This window comes from Gopherus flavomarginatus, chromosome 5, assembly GCF_025201925.1.
Source record: "Gopherus flavomarginatus isolate rGopFla2 chromosome 5, rGopFla2.mat.asm, whole genome shotgun sequence".
Classification (NCBI taxonomy): domain Eukaryota; kingdom Metazoa; phylum Chordata; order Testudines; family Testudinidae; genus Gopherus; species Gopherus flavomarginatus.
Genome location: NC_066621.1, coordinates 140,201,656 through 140,222,073, shown reverse-complemented (window position 1 = coordinate 140,222,073; position 20,418 = coordinate 140,201,656). Strand labels below are relative to the sequence as shown.

Sequence of the window (20,418 nt, the reverse complement as noted above, 5' to 3'; positions counted from 1 at the left end):
TGGGAGAGGAACTTGGATTTATATCCCGTGACAGTCATAATTTACATTAAAATAACTCTTTTATTTGAGCCTATATAAATGTATAGTCCCCTGTCCCATTCAGACAAATGTAAGGCCTACTGTAATAACTATGTTTCAGAAAGAAATATAAAGTGTAACATTATAAGGTTAAAAGTAAAGTCATTAACTTTGCTTTTTCCTTAGCCTTAGTAGCATCTAACTTTAGGCCCAATCCTGCTTGTTGTACTCACCTGAGTAATCCCATTAAAGTCAATAGCACTACTTTCCAGGGCCACCAAGATGGGGGCGGGGGCAAGTGGGACAATTTGCCCCAGGCCCTGGGCCCCACAGGCCCCCCACAAGAATATAGTATTCTATAATATTGCAAATTTTTTTTATGGAAGGGGCCCCCGAAATTGCTTTGCCCCAGGCCCCCTAAATCATCTGGGCAGCCCTGCTACTTTCATGAATAAGATGAGCAAGCTTTAGTCTTTTAATTTCTGTTCTCAAGAGGGAATTAAGATCATGCCTTTGTACCATTTCAGCTACTCTCCAATGCAACCTCCCCCCTATTTATCTCCCCCCCCTTTTTCTGCACACAATAAAATAAGAGGCTTCGTGTACTTTATTAATTAAGCATGCATCCCTTCAAATTAAACTGTGAGATAAACTCACTATTGTAATATTTCAAGGAGGCTGAGAATAGGTACTAGATTTTCAGCCATTATTCTTATCATAGGTTCTAACCAGTGAACTCAGAGGCAGTTAATCACTCACATGACTCTTAGATCAGGCTGGTCCTAACATCACAAAGACCTTACTTTTATTACACCAGATTATTAGAGTCATTGTTAAATATTTACTAAAGGCAGCATCTGAATGGCAAAAATGCTGTGTGGGGAAACACTGTAATAATGGGAAGTGGTTGTGCATTAAAACAGTATTTGCATTTTACCAGAGCAAATAATCCCATATGATTGAGCCAAAACTCCTCACATTTTCAAATAGCCTGGAAGGAAAGCTGTAGCTCAGGCTATCATAGAGGAACCGGAGACAGCCAGCATCTCCCTGCGACTAGAGGCCTGGCGAAATGGAAGTAACAATAGGTTATAATAGACAAGGGGACTTCGGCCACTCCCTTTTACAATCTTCCAGTGGAATGAATGGAATATAAATACCAGCCAATGGCAGGCCAGCTCCTGCTGTATATAAAACTGGTGAGGCTGTGGGGGTGAGACTCTACTTCATATAGGTCGTGCTCTGACAGCTTTGAGTGTAAGAGCAGGAACAGGAGCGGTTTCTGTGGTGCCCGGTAAGTGCTGGGGGACCTGACTGGCAATACTAAAATTGGAGGATGATCCATTTGGCCTGTTTTAGACAGTTTGATTTAAAACTACTATTTCGAGGCAAAAAAAAAAAAAAAAGCACCCAAAATTGTAATCCGAAGGGTCTATATTGTATTGCAGCTAAATGTATTGTGTTAGTGCTGGCTACCAAAGGGTCCGGAGTGTGTCCCGAAAAAAGGAGGGGAGGTATTGCGGGGGGGAGGGGGGGCGGTTATAGATAAAGGGAGCGATGGAAACAGATTATAATATGGACGCCAAGAATGCAACCTAGGAAAAACCAATTAAATCCCAACTCCATGCAGGCACTAGAGGGTTTGTTAAACTGGATCGGCTCTAAGTTTAAAGCCAGGTTAAGTCGCTATTTAGCAGGGTATTTACATAGATATTTCCCCCCCCCCCCCCCCCCCACTCAGAGGCGTTTGTTACATAATGGCTCGGTGTAGGGGATTGTTTAACCCCGTCCCCAAAGTGGGTGGGCAGTGCACTGGGATGGGCGAGCTGTCCCCAGCGGAGCTCCCGCAGGGATGGGAGGGGGTCGGGCTCTCCAGCGTTTGTGCTAGGTGTTTGGGATCTTTGCCCCCGAGGCTGGGGGAAGCCGGAGGAATTTCTCTTCCCCAGTCCTCACCTTCTCCCCTCCGGAGCTGGCTGATCTGCTGCAGCCGGACGCTCCCTACGGGATTTGGTTGCGGTTGCAGCTGGGTCCCGGCTCCCCGCGGTGGTTCCGAGCTGCGCCCAGCGAGGCTGCGTTCCTGCAGGTGGGGCGAGGTTGCATCGTCCTTCTGGCCCCGGCGGCTGAGCCTGGGGGGGAGGCGCTGCATTGCCCTCCCTCTCCTGGCGAGGGGGGCGCTTGCATTGCATTGCACGCTCCCTGCGGGTGCTGGCTCCTGGGGAACGCTTGCCGTGCTCGACCCACTGCCTCTCAGGCGCGGGCAGGTGCCGCATCACCCTCCCCCGGCTTGCCTGGGGCCGGAGGGAGATAACCTGGCCGGGTCGGGAGCGCCGCAGGTCTCCTGGCTGGCAAACCAGGCGCCTGTGCTGCAGCCCCCTGCCGAGGGCGTGGGTGGCCCGGCGCCCCCTGCAGAGCCCGCAACCTCTGCTGGCGGGGGGGGCAGGTGTGGGAGCAGCTGGGCCGCGCGGCTCTGCAGCTACCGCGGGTTCTCCCTCCCTTGAAGTGGCCCTGCTCTGGCAGGACTGGGAAAGAGCTCTCAGCAGGGGGGCTGGCCACTGCCTAAAGCCCTGGGTTGGGGGGGACATGGCACTTTTCCCACCGACTTGCTGTGTGACCTGGGGAAAGTTCCCCACCCCAGCTCTGCACCCTCCCCCTGTGTAGAAGGGGGTAGCCCTACCCACAAGGTGCCCTTGTTAGCAGTTTGTGGAAGGTGCCTTAGAGATCAGGCGGTTAACTGGGCCGCAGGCAGGTGGAGTATGTGCCAAGGTGACCTTGCTGCATGCCATGGCGTCCTTCCAGAGCCTGCCTGGAAGGGCGTGCCAAGCACTGAAGGTGAGGCTTCCCCTTTCTTCTCCCATAGCACCTTGCAGTCAGGCATCAGTCATGCCCTTCTCAAACAGCCACAACCTCCTGAAGAAGAAGTACTCTGCTGTGGATGAGTTCCCAGACCTGAGTGTTCACAACAATTACATGGCCAAGGCGCTGACCCTGGACCTGTACAAGAAGTTGAGGGACAAACAGACTCCCAGTGGATTTACCCTGGATGATGTCATCCAAACTGGGGTTGACAACCCAGGTAAAGGAGAGCCCCTTGATCCACAACCATCTGTTCTCCCTCATTAAAGGAAGTGCATCTTGATAGCAGCACCAAAGTTCCTAGAGCTGTCAGTCTCCCAAGCAGTGAGTCCTGGTCCAAAAGCCCTGCCTGCTAAGTGTTCAAGGTGGCCTTATCCCATTGAGCAATGCAGAGAACACTATAAATGCATGCTGTGTTCTGATAGACCAAACATTCAAATTATGTAACTGCTCTGCTAAATGCTTTAATCTGAAACAAAATCTGACTAAGTGTAACTTATCTACAAACACCATGACTAAAAATTTGACATTCAGGGCTTACCTGGCTGCTTTGATCTCTCCTATTCCAAACTGGCTATGTGAAGTTCTGTGGCACTTCTTTGAAAAAAAGGGGGAGCAGATTTATTAATGTGTTAACATTCCAGTATTTATTTTTACTCTAGCAATATCAAAATGGCCCAACTAAATAATCAGAGACTGCCTCCTGATGAGGAGTACCCGGACCTGAGCGCCCACAACAACCACATGGCCAAGGTGCTAACCCTGGACTTGTACAAGAAACTGAGAGACAGAGTTACACCCAGTGGCTTCACCCTGGATGATGTCATTCAGACTGGGGTTGATAATCCTGGTAAAATGCATTGAGAATATTCTATGTGAACCAGCTGAAATAAGTGATGCATATGGTGACTAAGTTTGTGGAGGTGACTCTTGTGAGCAAACTACAACAATGCAACTCCATCAGTAGCAGGCTGAACCAAAAATCAAGTTGTCCATGATGTCCAAGCCCAGTGTATTATAATGGCTGCAATATCTGAGCTGTCTGAGCATAAAATATCTGATTAAACTATGAACAAAAACCTTGCCCTGAACTAGATTCACTTGTCCAAACATGGATTGTTGGCAACAGTTATGGGTTTTCAGTAACTTTACATTTCATTAGCTGGATGAAATGTAAAGTGTCTAAGATTGGTCTTCAACTGGTTCTTGTCTTGTGTTTGTAGGAATGTATTCCCAAGTGACTAGACCTACCATTATAAGGACAAACTTATCTGGTTAATGCTGTTCTGGGATACAGTCAAACATCACCCAAATCTGGCTCTTGCAATTCTATTACCACTTTAGGCCATCCCTTCATTATGACAGTAGGATGCGTAGCTGGTGATGAAGAATCCTATGAAGTGTTTAAGGCACTCTTTGACCCAATTATCCAGGACCGACATGGAGGCTACAAACCAACTGACCAACACAAGACTGACTTGAATCCTGATCACCTACAGGTATAGAGTCTTTTGTCAGATGTCTGACTACTGCTGAAAGTATAAATTTTGCCCAGGCTTTTCAAGTGCAGTTGCTTGTCCCTGTCAGTCAGAATCTGTTCCTGTGATTTGAGTGACCACCTGCTAGAATCGGTTAGACTCCAGAGAGCAATAGCTAGGAATACTTCTCTCAGTAAGGACTCTTCTCCATGGGCTGGGTGGAACCACTTTTAAAGGACAGAAGTACTGTAGTCATAACTGACCTGAGATACTGCTGTGACTTGGGGCTTGCCTGCACTACTGCGTGGGGTCAATCTAAGATACGCAACTTCAGCTACGTGAATAGTGTAGCTGAAGTTGACATACAGTAGACCCTTGCTAGAATGCGTGTCTTTTAGTGTGAATTCAGTTATGGCACGGGACTGTGCATGGATCCCAAATTTAATTACCTTCATTGGAATCCATGGTAACACAGGATCATGCATAGATCCAAAACCCCATGTTCTAGTGGGGATCTGGTGTACTTAAACTTACTTACCACAGTGTCTTCATGGCAGTAAATGGACAGCTGATGCTCTCCAGTTGACTCTGCTCGTGCTTCTGTCAACTCCAGTACTCCTCTAGAACGAGAAGAGCTCTCAGCAGTCAATTTATCACATCTATACAAGACATGATAAATTGATATCACCCTCCCTCCCTCTCCCTGCTGAATTGATTGCTGCCTGCCAATCTGGTGGGTAGGGTAGACAACCCTTAGCCCACTCTGCTCTAGTGGAACAATTACTCTTGTCTCAGCTGTGTGGGCTTCAACATCTACATTTGTATTCTACTTCTGGGGCAGCCCTGTCTCACCCTGGAGGATCCTTAAGGATTATTGTCTAGCCTAGGTCCTTGTACACAAGTGAATCTTACAAACCACTTGAGCTGTTGAAGTCACTACTATGTCATATCCATTCCCAAGTTTAAGTTCAGGATCTCTCCCTGCTTTTCCAATTCTTTATTCTAGAAATATTAAACTACTGGGAATCCCTAACGTGTGAACTATTTATAGCTGAAGTAGATTTTTAAAGTTGAATGGGAGGACTCTTAACTGTAACAACCTGAGTTCATAACTGTTTGCCGTCTACAAGAGTTGACAAGCATCTAAACACAAGGAGCTGCATTATTTAGAGCCCACTTCTGCAGGGGAAATAAAACCCCAAACTTGCACGTAGGTAAACACAGATCTAAAATTCTGTTAATGAGTTGATCTCTTCCAACTCTTAGTAGAGGAAAGCAGCTCTAATGTATTGAAGGCACTGACATGAGGATTGTATGCACACAGTACACTAGCTTATCCACTTAAAAATATGAGATAGTAACATAGTGGCTTGTGTTTGAGTTAATGCTAAAGCCTATTCAAATACTGAAGGCTTTGGGGTCAAATTGTGCTCTGGAACTAATAGGGGCTGTACATAATTCAGGGCAGAACTTGGTGGCATGGTTGCACTTCTCAATCTCTTAAAGGGTGGTGATGACCTGGACCCAAACTACGTGCTAAGCTCCCGAGTCAGAACTGGTAGGAGCATCCGTGGATTCTGTCTTCCCCCTCATTGTAGCAGAGGAGAGAGACGGGCTATTGAGAAGCTTTCTGTTGAAGGTAAAATGAAAGTTCTGATATTATGGACTGACTTTTAATGTTTATCAAACTGAGGCTGACAACTGAGGAGGCAGAATATCTTTGCCTACCTCTTAAACTGCAAAAATCTCTCCAATATTACTTCTGCTTTTGGTGCCCTAGGAATCTGTCAAATTACCACACGTAGCTGGAAGGCTAACCTAATAACTAGTTTATTTCTCAACTGGAAGTGAATTGGAAGCAAGTAGAGGGCAACTGGATTGTATTAAGTAATGAGATTGTGATCTTGAAGGCCTTACTGTCTGTGTGGGATAGCAAGTGAGCATGCACTCCACTATAGCGGGTGTTAGACCTTTCAAATCCAGTGATGTATTGTAACACTCATGCTCTTAACTGCAACTCTTGCCACCTAGCTTTCCACTAAGAGGACACTGGGAGTGGGCTGTGGGTTTCAGCAGGATGTGTTTTAGCTGACTGTTGTACAGTAGTAATGCTGTCCTCTGTACAGAGACCACTCTGCTCAGGACTCCTCAAAACAGAAAATGTTACACTAACCTCTAAATGACTAAAGTGGCCTTGCTTATTCATGTACTATTAAAATAGCTTATTCCACTTCTGGCTAGCAATATAGGTCCTCAGAAAACAAATGGTCTTTAAAGAAATAAAGGCTACAGTAACTCCCAACAATATGCAGCAGCCTGATCAATCCTTCAAAGCTGAAAGAACCAAACACTGCACTGCCCTTACAGTAAGGGGAGGAAGGAAACACAACCGATCAGTTTCAGAAATCCCACTATGCTTGTGCGTCTAGCCTCTCAATTGCTGCAAACATATCAAAATACCACCTAGCATCCTGTTTGTGTACTAAACACGAATCTTGCTTTCAGCCCTGGCTAGCCTGGAAGGTGATCTTAATGGAAAGTACTATGCTTTGAAAAACATGACTGATGCAGAGCAGCAGCAGCTGATCGATGATCACTTCCTATTTGATAAACCAGTTTCTCCTCTCCTGTTGGCTTCTGGAATGGCACGAGACTGGCCTGATGGCAGAGGTATTTGGTGAGTATATGCAATGGAAACCAGAATCCTTTAAACATGTCTGCAGTGGGTACAACACAGAAATCTGTGGTCCTGAATAAACTAGCTGAATGAAACATTAGCTTCTGTATACTAGTGTTCACTTGGCAGCAACTTGCATATTGTCTTTGCTTTCTAAAAGTGGCATTTGAATCTGTTCTCACTTAAATTCGAGCTTTAATATCTGCTTCAGTGGGCCACAAGATCAAGCCCATAAAGTTTAAGAAGCCCTCAAACTTGAAGTTCAGCTCTCTGCCTCTTTACTAGCAATTTAAGAATTGCACCACTGCAGTAATAATTCATTTAAGGGAGGCAGCTTAAAATCAGGTAATGGTGAACTAGTGGCATTGTCACTATGATTAACTCAACTGAGCCTTTGGGGTTTTAAAAAAAAAAAAAACTGCAGTAAAAATGCACTGAAGACACATTGCAGGAAGAGCAATGCCTTCTGCAGCAATATCAGCAAAGCAAACCTAAAAGGGTACTAGTGCCTGTGTCTTTCTGCTTATGGTAAGGAGAAGACCTGGCCTCTTATGTGGCATTTTTTTTTTTTTTGCACTGGAAACATCAGGCCTTCGCTTTTCTGTCTAGAAAGTTAGCGGTATGTCTTGACACAGGAACAAGTAAAGGGAAGGAGTTAATTTGTCAGACCTCTAACACCCAACTAGTGGAAGAAAAAATGTTCTTGTTCTCCTCTGCGCTGAAGGTTGAACTCCTGTGACTGTTCCCATCCCAGGTGAACAAGAGTCACTAAAAGCTTCTTGCTACACTCAATAGAATCCTTTCAGTCTCTCATGCAACAGTGGGATCTTGAACATGTTTGGTTTTGTAGGTCACCTTTCCAAGATAACTTATCACCTGCCTGCAAGAGATACCAACACTAGATAGCTTTGTCGACTGAGCCATGACCCTAAAACCTTAGTCTCTGATTAAATGGAAGCTTTTAACATTCTATGTAACCTTCATCTTGACAGCTAACTAATTCAGTACCCAACTTGATTGCTGTCAGGACTAGCTTATCAGTATTGCGCTAAGAATTTTTAATCTGGCAGCAGCAACTAAAATCTAAAGGCAAGGGCAGATGGACCAATGGGTCACCAGGCTTGCAGCATTCTTCCTTCTAAACTGCACTTAAAACAAATATCCAACATTTTGTTTCTTGAATCTACTCATATGCTGAGTCATTGCTGCATGTAAGGTAACTTAATTGACCTTGACAAGACAGTTAGGTTGCACATCATGTTTCCTTGCATACCGTAGATGGTGTGAGATAGTCAAGATTCAGACTTCTGCCATCTTGGGAATATTTGCTAATGTATTTCACCTCATACACTGCCCCAAAGTGACCCTTCATGAAACAAAGGGACTGAATCTTTCTGTCCCTGGGGTACTTGCAAATTTAATTTAAGACCTGACGTGGCATCAAGGTTGAGCAGTAAGATCACAGGAAAGGGTGCACAGGATGTAGCCAAGGCTATAGTCTAAGACTTAAGTCATGTCTAAGCAGGGTAGAAGAGGAGTCCAATAACAATTATTCAGATTTTAAGGGCAGAAAAAGCTGAATTGCTTCAGTGTTTTGGGAAGGTCTCACTATGGAGTTGACCCTTTAACCTACAAGAGCAGATTCAGAGTTGAAACTAAATCTACTGTAACTGTCATGCAAGAGTAAATGACACTAAAGTCTGTGTATCTTCAGTACAACATGAGGTCTTCAAATAAGAGATGGACTGATTTAGACTTTAACCCATTGTAGATTTACTCCCTTGGATTGCCACCTGGAAAACTCCACTCCAAAGGGAGAAATAAGTTGTTTGGCTTCTGTCTTCTAGGCACAATGACAACAAGACCTTCCTTGTCTGGATCAATGAGGAAGATCACCTTAGGGTTATCTCCATGCAGAAAGGTGGCAACATGAGGGAAGTGTTCACCCGCTTCTGTACTGGGCTAACAAAGGTGAAGTTAACATTTGTAACAAGAAGACTAAAGAGAATTGCTCTTGCCTTAAATGGTGCAGGACTTGATGCAGTGCTCCCAGTGCTGACTTAAAACAGGCTCTAAAAATGTACTGCTACTGTGTGGCATGGAATCTCAGTGCAAGAACAAGTCCTGTATTGTGCTTGTGTAAACATCTGACAATGTAGCTTAGGCATCTGGTAGCATCTTAGTGTATCTTTCCACAAGTAAATTCCAGGGGTGTATGGGCTCAAACACTTACTCTGACAAAGTAGGTTATTGTTATGAAGTCTAGAGGAAGGTCCTCTAATGTCCTGATTTGGCTTCCTCCTCTTAAGTGGGGTTTAATTAAAACATAATATGAACTACCACTGCCTACAGACAAATAGAACATGTCTTGAGACTCAGTAAATTTGTAGTGATGCTACACTACACAAAGTACCTTAGCTAGAACACTAGTGTGTGAAGGAAGTAAAACCAGCACTTCCTCCCCACATCCATCCATGCAAAGAGGAACAAACTCCACTAAATCAAGCTTGGCAACACATCACTAAATATCCACTCTTCCCACAAGCCTGTATCGACAGAGGAGCTTAGATGGTACCCTGAAAGCCACTAAATATAGACTAGTTCAGACACTGGGGAACAAAGTAAGTTCTAAACATCTGTTTGGGGGAGGGGGAATGCCCTGCTGGTTGTCCCCACTTCTAAATCCAGGGGGCTTTAGCTTCAGAGGCTCCACTGATAGCAGCTGTTCAGCTCAGGTCATGCTACTATCTGGGGAGGGGTGGTGAATCAGGGAGCTAGATACATGAATGAGACTGTAAATAGTCATCCAGTCTCAAATTCTCAAACCTTTAGAGGAGGAACAGACCAGGCAGTCTCTCTAAAAGGCTTTTTTCTCCCTAGATTGAAACTCTCTTTAAGACCAAAAACTATGAGTTCATGTGGAATCCACACCTTGGCTACATCCTGACGTGCCCATCCAACCTTGGGACAGGTCTCCGTGGTGGTGTACACATCAAACTACCTAACCTTAGCAAGCATGAGAAGTTTGGAGAAATCCTCAAGAGGCTGAGGCTGCAGAAGCGAGGCACAGGTGAGAAATGGAATGCAGCTCTGCATACTTCACTTCTTTAAATACTCTGCTATTGGCAAGAGTAGTTTTGGGGCCTGGGTTACCCAGAGGCAGTGTCTAGAAGATTAATTCCCAGCTCATACAGTCAGGGCCATCCCTAGAGGGGGTGCAGGTCTTGGGACAAATCAGCCTCCTTGCTAGTTTCCTTGCCATCTGCCCTGCCTTGCCACTGCTCACCACCTCCTCACCACATCACCACCCCCTGCCTGCCCACCAGTCTCCTGTCCATCTGGTACACTTCTTCTCTGCCTCCCCATCTACCTGACCACCACTCTCCTCCTTGCTGCCTGCCTCCTCACCCCTTTCCTGTCTGCTCACCTCGTTCACCTCCTCACCCTACTCACTTGCCTGCCAGCCTCCCTCCTCACCTGAATATCTGGACAAATGGCACCCCAATCATACATAGGTTGGGATGCAGGACAAAGGGCTAAATATTAGGACAGTCCTGACTTTTTATCAAAGCACAGGGCCCCACAAAGCATGGGGGCCCAGGGCAGTTGTCCCAATTCACCCTACCCAAGGGATGGCTCTGCATACAGTAGGACAGTACTCCAGGGTGACCTTGAAAAAATGGTATACTACGTGGAGGCAAATGGGATAGAGGTCAACAGAACTGCACTACAGCATTCTGTTAGTAGCACCATGTCCATGTCCAAATCATCCCCTTCCATCTATGGAATAGACAGCTTGCTCACTGGGTGCCCACAGCTACAGTCATGGCTAAGGAAAGTTTGTGTCAGTATATCACAACACTCTAAAAGCTTCAAGTTACCTGGTGTCTGTCCAGTAGAATACTATACCAATGATGCAGATATTCCTAGGCACAGAGGCTGAGTTACTTGCCAAGGGTCACTCAAACTGATAAAGCCAGGAGTGGGAGAGTCCTGTCTGCTAGAACTTGTACTGTACTATTAACTCAGCAGCAAACTGGAAGTATCCTTCTGTTCAAGCCATGCCATTCTGTCTCCCTGCCCATAACCAGGTATGAATGCAGAAAGGGAAACGATTTTGCTCCAAGTGAACTCTTGCTATGTTGTCTCTCCAGCAATACACATAAGATGTGAAGGTCTTCATAACTCTAAACTGCATCTCCTCTTTCTTCAGGGGGTGTGGATACTGCTGCTGTTGGAGGAGTGTTTGATGTCTCCAATGCTGACCGGCTTGGCTTCTCTGAGGTAGAGCTGGTGCAGATGGTGGTTGATGGTGTGAAGCTACTGATTGAAATGGAAAAACGCCTTGAAAAAGGCCAGTCCATTGATGACCTCATACCAGCTCAAAAATGAAAGCACTTTAATTCCATGCTTCCTAACTTATTGGATGAATAATAAAGATCACTCCAATCAAAAACCCACTAGTAACACTGTAGAAAAGTCTTCCATCCATCTGTGTTAGAGTTTATTTTTTTGATGGCTGAGATGTTGCTGAAAAACTGAAATAAACTATTGTTTTGGCCTGACAAATGTGTTTTAGTATTCAGACAGGTTTGTTTAATTAATCTAGCACGGCAGCACAAGGCAGAGGCCATTTGGCTGTTTCTTCCAGCTGTTTGGGCAGGCAGGACTTAGTGTTGTAGTAACATCCTAGCTGTGCTGCTTAAATCTAAAAAATGAATTCTGAAATTGATACACCCAGTTGCAATTCTAGGGGAACAGTCTTTCCACCACTTGTGATGTTGTTTGTTGCTGTAACTCTTTTTATCTTGTTGTGTGAACATTAGTTCTTTATGCCACTTTTCAGTTAAAATCTCCTGTGAAAGTGCCACATCTTTAAGACTTGAGCATGTGCAGTCAGCTCTTGAATTCACTTGCTGTATTGCTGGTAAATTCTTTCAGTATCTTGACAGTGGTAAACTGACCTGTGGCTTGTCATACCAGGGCCACCTGACTGTTAAAGGGACTCATTGCAGTCAGAAAGACGTGCAGCCAATATGTTGCTTCTCATGGCTTAAAGCTTGCTGTAATAGATCTACTGATGTCTAGGTCAGTAGGAATTGAAACTAAGGAATTAATGTTCTCCAAGACTACAGATAGTAGGAGAGCTAGTGTAATGAAGGGCTCCAAATTTAGTCCCCTGTGTTACCACCTTCTCCCTCCACCCCCCTGTTCTTCATTTGAAGGGTTAATCCATCTCATAATGAAGGAATCATAGAATATCAGGGCTGGAAGGGACCTCAGGAGGTCATCTAGTCTCACCCCCTGGTCAAAGCAGGACCAATCCCCAGACAGATTTTACCCCAGTTCCCTAAATGGCCCACTCAAGGCTTGAGCTCATTATCCTGGGTTTAGCAGGCCGATGTGCAAACCACTGAGCTATCCCTCCCCATGCTAAAGGAGTAACCAAAACCTGCCTTAACTACATTACTTAGGTACTTTTCCAAAAACATGTTTAAACTCTGAGAAATTATTTATGCATCTGACTTCTCCTACCCAAACAGTTGAGAGACATGGCAAACAGAAGAGAGATGCTGACTCAAGTGTCAGAGGCTCGTTCATACTGCCTGCTCTGGAGTCTTTCCCTATTCTTACACAGAGCTCTCAGCTAAGAACTAACAAGGAGCTTGGGCTTCAGTCAGCTTCCTGGGCCTGAAACAAATCAATAGGCCAGACTAAAACCATCTAGTCTAGCTGGAGCCTGACACAGCTTGTTGGTTCCACAACCATTCTCAAGCTGTAGGTGAAAGCATATTGTATGTGGTAGCAACTGAGTCTCTCCTGCTATAGAATTACTATAATCAACCTGCATTTATAATTACTCATACAAGCAATTGTCCCAGAGATGATGGTGGTAGGGTTGATACTGGCCCTGCAAACAATTGCTTCCCAGAGCTCTTATACAACCACCAGAATATGAGCTCATAGCTGTACTCCCTTCTAAACCAACCATTGTACAGAGGAGGCAGGCTGATAGCTTGGGCATGCAAAATTGTGCTTCACAAAGTGCAGTATACATGGTTTTAGATCACTCGTGTTGCTGATTTAATCTTTACCTTGCTCTATCTTTAAATGTCATAAACAGAACTTCAGTCTCACACTAGAATAAGCTAAGATGCTAGTCAGTGTAAATCTCAGTAGAGGAAGGCTGAGCGGCTTTCTTATTAGACCATCTCTACATTACAAAATTGTTGACCTAACTTATGGCAGCACACAGCCATTGCAGTTATTCAATCATTTGTGTGTGGGCGCGTACACTTGGCTTCTTGTGTCAGCAATACACATCCTCACTAGGAGCACTTGTATCAGTTCTGTTGTCAGCAGAGTGGGGCATTGTGGGATGCCCTCTGAAAGCCAATAACAGTCAAAAGTTGTGCCACATCTGGACTGCCAGATGCTTTTGACTAGACCAAATCTTTTTAATTTTTGCTGGAGTCTGGACCTTGACTATACCTTGGCCAAGAAATTTGGACCTTGACAGAAAATCAACTATTCCTGGTCTACGCTGACACTGCATCAACCTAATTACATCAAATGTGACTTTCCACTGCTTGGGGAGGTGATATTACTAAATAGACATAGAGAGGCACTTAAGCTATTGGGAGGCGGATTTGAGTGAAGCTATTTCCACAGCTAGGCTGATGCAAGGTGGCTCACATCAACCTAACACTGTAGTGTGGACCAGGCTTTAGATGTGGTATTTCTTTATTGTTTCAACATGGTTAAAATGCAGTGCTGTAGATGTGAGGGAGCTTCTTCACAAGAGGCTTGCTGCTATGTACAAAGTGTAACATTTACATGTTGGAAGCATTCAGAAAAAGAATGTTTTCTTTACAAGACTCTAGAAGAGGAGGAGGAGATACGGTAAAACCCACCTGCTATTTCTGTATGTACTTGGGATACGTCTGACTTCTGTCCACTTCATGATTCCACACATACTTGGTAGGTGGTTGGAATCTCATCTAACAGGCATGGAGTTTTAATTTAATAGCGCCTGTCAGCACTCCACACAACAGCATTGCTGCAATCATTGCTAATGTAAATCTTGTTATAGCACCTTCATTGTAGCGGCCAAGCTTTATTTTTCTTCTGTCTCCAAGAAGCTAGACCGAATCAGTAGGTGAAGCAAATAAATCTTAGTCAAAATTGCAGGACAGTCCTTATGTCTTATATTTAGTTAAGGAAAATAATTCTCTTTAGTCTTCTTTTCCACTGCTAGACCATTAGCTGAATTCTCATCTGTCTGCCATGGGGAATAATAAGAGCATGGTTTTGGTTTGAGCTTGTATAAAGCAACTGAGAACATCCTAGAGAGTAATCCTGTTGTGGCAGAAGGCTCGGCAGAATGACCTAACAGAACTGGTACCAGCCTAATGCTTATGAGTCAGAAAAGGAAGAAAACCTACTATCAAATTATCTTAAAAGTTGTAATGTAGTTTTATTCTTAGCATTACTCTGACTAAGCACTGTTCTACCTAGTTTTATTTTCATGGGTAAATTGTAGGAGACCTAATAATTGGTTAGGTCTGCAAATATTTTACTCTTATGCTGTGGGTTAGCTAATGAAGGTGATTGAATCACAGATATAAACACACTCTCCCTTCCCTCCCTAGGCAACAGTGGCTTCTCAGGTGAGTTGTTGGGACCTTGCACTATTCAAGGGGCAGATCATAAACTGCTAGAGGTTTTATAATGTAGCAATGCAAAAAGTGTTTCTAATGGATTCATTAGTATCACTCAGTTTCCTTAGATTAATGGTAATCAAAGTCTCAGTATAGTTGGAGGGGACCTCCAATAGGTTGTTCATTTAATTCCCTGCATCATGACAACAGTGACAATTATTCTTAGAGACCAAGTGGGTAATGTCTTTTATTGGACCAACTTCTGTTGATGAGAGCAAAAAGCTTTTGAGTTGTTACTTCAGTTCTGAGTAGAAGTTGGTCCAATAAAAGATATTACCTCACCCTCTTATCACTCTACTCTCCTGGGACCAACACAGCTACAACAATACTGCAAATGTTAATTAGTCTTAGTTGTTCCTAATGCCTAGGTGCCATTTCTAGCCACAAGTATCTCCAGCTGGTGAGGTCACAAGCTTCCTTGGTTGCTGGATGCATTGCCTGTCATGTCCCCTAATATTTAAAGTAAGTATTCTTTTCTACAGATTAACAGTGATGCTTATAGTGCAGTGGTGGTCTCTCTGCTAGGAAGAATAATTGATTCCCTGTTCTCTTTATGGCAGGCCCTTCTGTATCTATAGACTGTTATCCTGTTGTCTCTCAGTCATCTGTTCTCCAGACTGAATGTGCACACTTCTCAGAATCTTTCCTGAAAGGTTTTGGTTTGTTTGTTTGTTAAATTCTTTGTTCTCTTCTGAAGTTTCTCTGGTTTTTCTTTTTTGAATTCCTGCAGCCCCAGTCAGCGTAAGACTCCTCTTCAGGGCTAACACATGCAAAATAAAGTGGAACGATTACATACCACTTCTGTTAACTACAACCCACTCCAATATGATATTTGCCCTTTGTGCAAGTTGCGTTGAGGATTCATATTCAATGCAGCATCCACTGTAATCCCAGGAGCCTTATCTGACAATGCATTTAGCCCCACTTTGTATTTATTAGATCCAGAACGCACATCCAGTGAGCTCCCAATGCAATTTGTCTTCCTGCCATGTGACTGACGATTGCTCATGATTTTTAACCAGTTGTGTATCCTTTTTATAGCAGTGCCAGTTAATTCACGTTTCACTTTTAGCCCTGTGAGCCTGTCATGGGGCAATATGTATAAAATGCCCTACAAAACTGAAGATTTGTCTGCATTGCCGTTATCCATTAAGATTATACCTGGTTTAAGAAATAATTATATTAAATTGGGTTGCCATGATTTATGGCTTATTAATTGTTCTAATCCTTTACTTAGTATCACAGCTAAATGCCCTGGTCTGTAATGCTCTGGCTCCTCTTTCCAGTCAAAAGAGTTTTGCTTGTTTGCCTTTTCCCATTTCTCTGGCATTTCTTCTGTCCTACCCCCCTCAAGATCAGAAACAATTGGCAAAGGGCCTGGTAGTATTTTGCGTCTCATGACTACAGAGGTGTGCTAACTACTTGTACTAAACTATATGTTTGAGCTTGTATTTAGCTGGGACGTGCTTAGTACCTTTCCCAGCCCTGAAGAAAAGTTCTTGTGTAGCTTGGAAAGCTTGTTTTTCTCATCCACAGAAGTTGAGCCAATAAAAGCTATCACCTCACCCAGCTTGACTCACAAAGATTAATTGGCATTGGTCGTTCAGCATCTTGTTTGCTCTTGCCCTGTTAAATAGGTCTGCAGTCTCCTGTGGTGTGCTCTTATGTATTACCTTCATGGGCAGCGTGTGAACCGCAGGCTGGGGGAGGCTAGCCCCCACTCCCACCCCCATCCCTACCCCTTCCATCCAAAGCCATGCTCCTTCTGCATCCTCTGCCTGATCTTAGAGCCACCCTCACTGCAGCCACCGCCACAGCTTGCTCCCCCACCAGCTCCAGAGCACCCCCAGCCTTGGAACGGTCGGTGTGGCCGCAGCCCCCCCAGCTCCAGAACACTGGGAGGGGGGCCACCCCACAGGGAGACTGGAGCGGCTGCGTGGAGTGGAAGCAGGAGTGGAGTGTTCAGAGGCAGAGTGTGGGTGGGGCCACGCATGGCAGTTTGGGGTGGCACAGCCTCCCCCAGCCTATACTACCCACGCTCCATGATTACCTTTGTCTTCTACTCATCCTCTACAGCTTGGATTCAGTGCTATTAGAGGCAGAAAAGACTTATGTAATCATCTAAGCTATTCTCTTGCCAATATAGGATTGCTCCTTACCGTACATTTTCTAGTACTTTGTCCAGTCTCGTTTTAAATGTTTCAAGAGACAGGGCTTCCACCATTTTCCTTTGGATTCCATTTCACTGCCAGGATGATTTTTCTGATACTGTTACTTTTAGTTACTGTGTATCTACCATTAATACCACTCCCTCACCTTCAACTATTTAACAGCGAGGTAGTGTGGTCCTGGTCCAGCAGGCAGAGCACAGGTCTGGGATTCAGGAGATGTAGGCACTGTCCTTCATTCTGCTACTGACCTGTTTTGTGAGCTTGGACAAATCAGTTCACCTTTGTTTCCTCTCCCACTTGTTGTTTGTCTTGCCTATTTAGATCAGAAACTCTGAGTTGGGGACTGTTTCTTACCATGTGTTTGTTCAGTGCTGAAGGGGCCTTGATCTTTGTTGGGGACTCCACGTACTACTGTAATGCAAAAATAACAACAACAAGTATTTATCTTACAGTTGTTTGTACAGTGCCTAGCACAAAGGGACTGGTGCCTGTAGGTGCTACAACAGAATTAACGTGACATAATTCTGCTTTTTCTGGGTTTTTTCCCAGATCCCAATTACCTTTTAAATCTTCAATTGAAGACCTCCCCCACAGTTATTTGACTTTAAACTGATCAGTAATCTTTCATTTTTCAGCAATTGCAGGCCACTTAGAAGCATGGCATGCTGCTGTTGTGGTGTCTAACTGTCCCTACTTCTTGGGTTACAATAGCACACTTGGAGAAATGGTTCCCTTCACAGTTGACAACAAAACTGTCAGGTGGTGTAAGTGTTCTTTCCAGGGGTGATCAATGCCTTTCTTTTTGCTTTAATTCCTGCATGAATTAAATAAGGTTCCCCTGCTATGATGCACTGGCCCAAGATGTAAGAGACATGTAAGAAGAGGTATTTTCTTTCTACAGTGTGATGTCAATGGTTAAATTGGTCCCCTGGCCCCAACCCCTCTCCCCAGCAGGTGCACCGGGCAGGTTGAGCAGGGCAGGTCCCCGCATCCCAACCCTGCACCCTCCTGGCAGGAGTGCTGGGCAGGTAGGGGTAGTGCCCTGACCCCACTCCTGAGCAGGAGCACCAGGGGGAGGTTGCGGGGAGACTGCAGGTGGAAGAGGTGGGGAGGGACCCCTACTTGCTCTGGTCCAGGGCCCTACAAAACTGTAATCCGCCTCTGGCCTCAGAGAATTCTAATAGATTGGTAAAGTATGATTTCTCTTTGCAAAAGCCATATTGACTCTTCCCCAATAAATTGTGTTCAGCTATGTGTCTAATAAATTCTGTTCTTTACTACAGTTTCAAACAATTTGCCTGGTACTGAAGTTACAATTACTGGCCTATAGTTGCCAGGATCACCTTTGGAGCCTTTTTTAAAAATTGGCATCATATTATCTATCTGCCAGTCATCTGGTACAGAAGCTGATTTAAATGATAAGTTACATACCATAGTTAGTAGTTCTGCAATTTCATACCTGAGTTCCTTCAGAACTCTTGGGTGAATACCATCCAGCCCTGGGGACGTATTGCTGTTCGATCAATCAATTTGTTCCAAAACCTCCTCTATATACTGCAACAGTTTCCTCCGTTACTCAATGAGTGAGATTCTCTATTGCAAGAGTGTCTCACATAAAAAGTGACAAAGCGTCCTATGTCACCTTATAGACTAAACAGAAATATTGGAGCATAAGCTTTCGTGGGTGAATACCCACTTTGTCAGATGCATGATCCAGACTAACACGGCTACCTCTCTGAAACTTGTCACTCACATAAGGCTGCTTTTTACAAGGAATCTTAATTTTAATTCCTCACAATTTACCGAGCATATATATATATATATGGTGTTTTCTATCATCTACAAATATCATGATGATACCAGAAAGCTGAGCCTTGCCCTCCAAAACATTTGAGTCTATATGCCACTTCTTTGGTGGAAGGGGACATTGACAGGGCCTGAAATTTAAGATTTTGCAAGAGAGGAAAAAGCTTATGCAAAAATCTAACATTGCAAGAAATGGTCTCATAGAAAATAAAAGAAGGGGAGAGATGGAAATTTTGTTTGAATTTAAGCAGCCCTCTGTGTGCAACACAGACATTACAGATGTGTGCAAAGTGCATGAGAACAGAAAACAAAGCTGAGTTGTGGGTAAAAAATTGTGACCCCCCCCCCCCCACTGAAGTCAATGGGAGTTTTGCCATCAATTTCAGCAGGGCCATATCATCACTGTTTTCATTTTCCCAACTGTGTGAAATACGAAAGTAAAGGCAGCATCCTTTACTGTGAAAAGTAAACTAGATTGTTTCCCAAAGCTCTTTGTAATTTAATAATCTAGGGCAAGAAAATTGGCCTTTTAGACAAATGGGCCAGACTGTGCCCTGGGGGGTCCACGGACTGCAACAGGCATTATCAAGTCATGCTTAACAGCCATTCTGAAATCACATGAATCCCTAATAATCTCTGTCTGAGCTGACTGCATTTTTCAGTCTGTTTCCCAGCACTGTTTAGAGACTGGCAGAAAATTTGCAGGAATTTCTTGCACAGGAGACTGAACTCCTGAGATACATTTTAAAGATGGGTAATTGAACATTTCCAAAACACTCCAGTTCACATGTATCACGATGAGGCTAATTCTGAGGAAAGGCTTTGCAGTATTTTCCAAAGAGCTTAGGGTTCAATGTGCCTGCATTACTGCAGGATCAGAGTTTTTGGCAGAGGGTAAGAGCACCAGCACATGATAATATCCAGGTGCAGGATTATAGCAATCTCTGGGCAACATCCATATTTAAGCCTGTACTGAGGTAGTCGATTACAAATGGTCTAATTGGAATAAGCATGAACAAGGTGTTCCATATGGACTCAAAGTCTCTTTGTTACCTCTGGGCTTAGAACAGGCTTCTTCCAATGGAAGAAAACAGTTTTACATTCGTCTTTGGTAGAGATCTCTCTAAAGCGGTTTTAAGAAGGGAAATCACCACGCAATGTCATGAGATGCTTTTCTAGTGAAGCTGTGAGAAGTCTGGTGTTTGCCTGCCTCCACTCTGCAGCCTGCCTCTAGTAACCAGCCAGCGGCACAGGATGGAGCTCCTCACAGAACCTGTCAATACCACTTCCTAATTGGCTGAGGATGTTGCTGTTCTATGTGACAGCAGGGTAGTGCCTCTGCTGAACTGCTCTACTGACTCAGGAAGTGAGGGACCTGAAATCACAAATCAATAGCTTTGCAGTTTTACAGTAATACTGAAACTGATCTGCAGAAAGCCTAAGAAATCCTTCAGGGGAGACTTGAATATTTCCTAAGGCTGTTGATTTAAAGGCCCCACCTCTTCCAGCTGAGGCCCCGCCTTGCCCCCTCCCCCGTCCCTCTCCCCTCCCTCCCCCCCGCTCAGGACTCTGATGTGCCAGTAAGTCTTTAAGTTACTTTCACGCCTGGAGAGAAGTGAAAGTCAGGCTTGGTGTGTAGATTAATACTGTGGAATGCTGCTGAACAACTAGACTGGGCTTAGCTTCAGGGCCTA

The 20,418-nt window shown here is 44.4% G+C and overlaps 1 protein-coding gene across 2 annotated transcripts; it reads left to right on the top strand.

Moving 5' to 3' along the window:
• The first annotated feature begins 1,200 nt into the window (after window positions 1-1,200).
• CKB (creatine kinase B) lies at window positions 1,201-11,599 on the top strand. 2 transcript variants are annotated; one of them, XM_050954223.1, is made up of 8 exons: window positions 1,201-1,312; window positions 2,876-3,091; window positions 4,216-4,370; window positions 5,856-5,988; window positions 6,855-7,026; window positions 8,874-8,997; window positions 9,907-10,096; window positions 11,240-11,599. In XM_050954223.1, the coding sequence occupies exons 2-8, from the start codon at window positions 2,899-2,901 to the stop codon at window positions 11,416-11,418; spliced, it is 1,146 nt and encodes a 381-aa protein (XP_050810180.1). In that variant the 5' UTR covers window positions 1,201-1,312; window positions 2,876-2,898; the 3' UTR covers window positions 11,419-11,599. The 2 variants fall into 2 exon arrangements, with proteins under 2 accessions (XP_050810180.1, XP_050810181.1); XM_050954224.1 differs by lacking the exon at window positions 2,876-3,091 and adding an exon at window positions 3,534-3,721 and having other exon boundaries at window positions 1,218-1,312.
• Window positions 11,600-20,418: the final 8,819 nt, after the last annotated feature.

What these genes read in the sequence shown, in the direction of transcription:
- CKB (XM_050954223.1), top strand. Translation starts at nt 2,899, where the DNA reads ATGCCCTTCTCAAACAGCCACAACCTCCTGAAGAAGAAGTACTCTGCT. An exon ending in TCTGTACTGGGCTAACAAAG is followed by an intron (nt 8,998 to 9,906) that starts GTGAAGTTAACA and finishes TTTTCTCCCTAG; the next exon opens with ATTGAAACTCTCTTTAAGAC. An exon ending in GCTGCAGAAGCGAGGCACAG is followed by an intron (nt 10,097 to 11,239) that starts GTGAGAAATGGA and finishes CTCTTTCTTCAG; the next exon opens with GGGGTGTGGATACTGCTGCT.